Genomic DNA, 3,642 nt, shown 5'->3' on the forward strand with positions numbered 1-3,642 from the left:
TGTGGATAAAACTTCAATAGCATTAAACATCAAAAGAAACAAAGGGTGGGTAATCCGCCTTACAAACAAACTCTATAACTGGCGGAATATTACCAGAACTGAAAGAAAAGGACCGAAGGGAGGTTAAAGCAAATTTAGCAACATCTTGAGCTGCTGCATTACATAACCTCCTAACCCAACAAAACTTAACAAAAGCAAAACAAGCAGAAAAATGAAAGATGTTGCTGATATAGGTACTGTTACTCCAGTCCGGGGTGGAAGTAGGTGAAGATAGGGGGTCAAGACAGGCCTTAGCGTCTCCTTCAAAGATCACTTGAAGCCACTGCTCTCGGCTAGCTAGCTCAACTGCCCAAAGGAGGGCAGCAGCTTCAGCTTGGAGACAAAAGCCATTTATTCTCATATACAAAGCCAACATATAGTTATAACACAGCACTTGCAGATTTTCATGACGAATAACCACTACTTGAACTAAGAAGACAGATAGCCAGGACGCCCTCGACAATAGCTAATATTTAGCACGTGAACATGCTCATATATATTGTCCGCTAATATTTGATAGCCACTATGGGGCTTGATACTATGTGGCTATCTTGATCAATCCATTTGAGAAAACCAAATACCGTTGGAATTGGATATTCTCCATCAAGCTTATCAAGCACAACGCTCACAACAAAACTTCGATTCTGATGTTTGCGGGTGAAGGTAAGAATCCTCGGTTTGACACTTATTCTCATTCCGGTTGGAATGTTCTCCAAATGTGCTCGGTAAACAGATTTATCATTGCCAACATTTGTCACAACCCTGTTAAACTTCATTGTCACTGGATATCTAGTTCTGTTGGAGAGTACAGCCATGAAAGAGGGATAGTTTAGATCATGAATAGATTTGTGGTTGCAAATCCATCGAGTTCGTCTAAGGAGAAGAATCATTTGCTTCTTAGTGTACCCCAGGCCACACACAAATTGAATATAATCTTGCAGACCCATATCATAGATCAGTCCAGGATCCATGGCTTTGTTTGGATTGATATGGCCAGCACCAAAGTCTAGAGGCGAGGAAGAAGAATTTGTCAATTGGCTTTTAAAGATCTTGCCAGTATTGTCTTTGACATAGGCTGTGGTCATCATAGCTGATCGGATAGCTGCTGGGCTCCACTCACGGTGGATTGCTTTTAGTAAAGCTCCAACGCCAGCAACATGTGGTGTTGACATTGATGTACCTGATTTTAAAGCATAATTTGAAGCCAAATCATATTTTCCGACACTTATGTGTGGTACAATGGGTGAAACTGCGGCTAGCACATCAACTCCTGGAGCGAGAATATCTGGCTTTAAAACTCCTGGACTGATTGTGCTTGGACCCCTTGAAGAGAAATTGGCGATTTGAGGTGCAGGCTTGGTACTGAACCTTGTTAATAGAAACCTCATGTTATTCACTATTGGATTTCTCACCTTTGTCACATACTCTTTGACCCGAGTCCCTGAAGCAGTTGGCACAATAAGGCTCGGAATGGAGTATTCATCTGAATAGAGAGAGAATGATGCATCTGTCAAGAAAATAGCTCCATAACCACCTGCGCTCTCGACCTCTTTAATCTGTTCAGAAACATTAATCTTGGTGCTATAATCACAGATGACTACCTTCCCAATAACCTCCTTTTTATCCAAAGATTTGTGGTTGCAAAATGCTTTGCTCCTGTTACGTGTGCCATAGTACAAAGGTAAATTAGTAATGAAACCACTCTCTGGAAAGTATGATGTGCCTCCAATGGTAACCCCATTTCCTAGAGTCACTTTTCCATGGAAACTTCGATCAATTGTGCTAGCCCCAACAGTTGTTATCCAAGGTGCTCCATTGTATATTGTTTTAAAATCACCGTCATTGCCAGCGGCACAGACAACAAAAATCCCTTTCTCAATTGCCGAAAGAGAACCTTTGGCAATGCTATCAGCGAAATAAGAAGTCTGATTAATGCGAAGGGACAAAGACATGATGTCAACCCCATCATCAATTGCTTGGTCCATACCAGCAAGAACATCGGTTGATGCAGACTCTTCTGTGTTTGTTGCCCAAAGGACCTTGTACACAGCAAGATGTGCCCGGGGAGCCACTCCTCTGGCAGTGCCTCTTGCATATCCAAAGTGACTTACATCATGTACATAGTTACCCACCGCTGTGGATGCAGTGTGTGTACCATGACCCATGTAGTCTCTTGCAGAATTGAAGAATGGTTCATTGGATATATCAATACCTGCAGCTTGGAGTCCTTTGCTAAACGATTGCGCCCCGATGAGCTTCCTGTTGCAGTATGAAGGACTAAATGCTGTACTATTCTCACACTTGCCTTTCCATCTTTGAGGCACTGGTGACATACCCTCATCATTGAAACTCTCGCTCTCTGGCCAAATTCCCGTATCTAAGATACCTACAATCACATCTTCTCCATATGAGGCAGCGGGCCATATGCCAACATTTTGTTGTAGCCCAAGAAACTTAGGGGAGTAGGTTGTCAACAGCTTGCCAAAGGACTCCGGGTATGTGGCAAGGTGAGCCGGAGATTTCTCAACCTCAGATAGCTGAGAGGGTGTAAGCCTCGCACTGAAGCCATGCATGACATGGTTGTATGAGTACAATAACAGTTCCTGCTCATCAACCGGAGAAGACGACAATGAATTTAAAATGGAACGATGCCATGACTCATGGGTTGATAAAGACACAGGCTTCTGAGTATGGTCCACATGGATGATGTATGTTTGGTATTCTTCGACTTTGGAAATTGCATAGTTTAATCGAAGAAGAAAAAATAGCAGCAAAGGAAGTGCGTAACTCATCCCTAGGTTAATGTTGATGGGAGAACTGGAATATATGTATATATGTTTTTATGCATATATAAAAGAGAGAGGGCGTATACTTTGCATAAGAAATAAATAAAAAAGAGAGTGGGTATATTTGTAAATGTGCTTTGCATGATTTCAGTAAGTAGAACTTTCCTTTCAATTTCATGTTTTTTAATGGACCATTGGAAATTCAATCTCTTATTATATGGTCCTAAAAAAACAAAAACTCCTTGTCTTTTACGATTCGATTTTCTATGGCAAGTTCATGAACGGATAGAAATTCCTATTCTATAACATGGTTTCTAGCGGTCTAGAACTTTTTGTATGTATCTCTTGATTGAATGATTTGGGTTTTAGCACCATGATGCATCTCATAATTGAAAGAGGCAGGCTTGTGTAATGTAGCCATCGAGGTCTTTGTGGATGTCATTCATTTGTTATGTAATCTCTGACCATATATGAGGAGGGCACTAAGTCAAGGTAATGTGTCCTAACTCGTAAGTAATTGTTTCCTTTCTTTTATCTTTGATCTAATACACATAAGAGAATTGCCGTCCCCGACGACCTAAATTCCAAAAGCGTTACTTTTTTATGGAAGAAAAATACTGTTCCTTCTGTTATATTGGATAAGCCTATGAAAGAGTGACATTTTTGTCTCATGTTAAATAAGAGTTGAATAGCAATATACAAAGCTTAAAAAAGTTTTATCATATAAAGTCAGTGTAGGAAAAATATAACAATAATAGAAAATAAAGAAAAACATTATTTTCATAAACGACAGATGCAATATGGATTTCTAACCCCT

At 40.3% G+C, this 3,642-nt stretch overlaps 1 protein-coding gene across 1 annotated transcript; it reads right to left on the reverse strand.

Moving 5' to 3' along the window:
• LOC115983405 (subtilisin-like protease SBT3) lies at positions 1-2,891 on the reverse strand. The gene has a single exon (XM_031106076.1). The coding sequence runs from the start codon at positions 2,829-2,831 to the stop codon at positions 546-548; it is 2,286 nt and encodes a 761-aa protein (XP_030961936.1). The 5' UTR covers positions 2,832-2,891; the 3' UTR covers positions 1-545.
• Positions 2,892-3,642: the final 751 nt, after the last annotated feature.

This window comes from Quercus lobata, chromosome 4, assembly GCF_001633185.2.
Source record: "Quercus lobata isolate SW786 chromosome 4, ValleyOak3.0 Primary Assembly, whole genome shotgun sequence".
NCBI lineage: Eukaryota > Viridiplantae > Streptophyta > Magnoliopsida > Fagales > Fagaceae > Quercus > Quercus lobata.

What these genes read in the sequence shown, in the direction of transcription:
- LOC115983405 (XM_031106076.1), bottom strand. Translation starts at nt 2,831, where the DNA reads ATGAGTTACGCACTTCCTTTGCTGCTATTTTTTCTTCTTCGATTAAAC.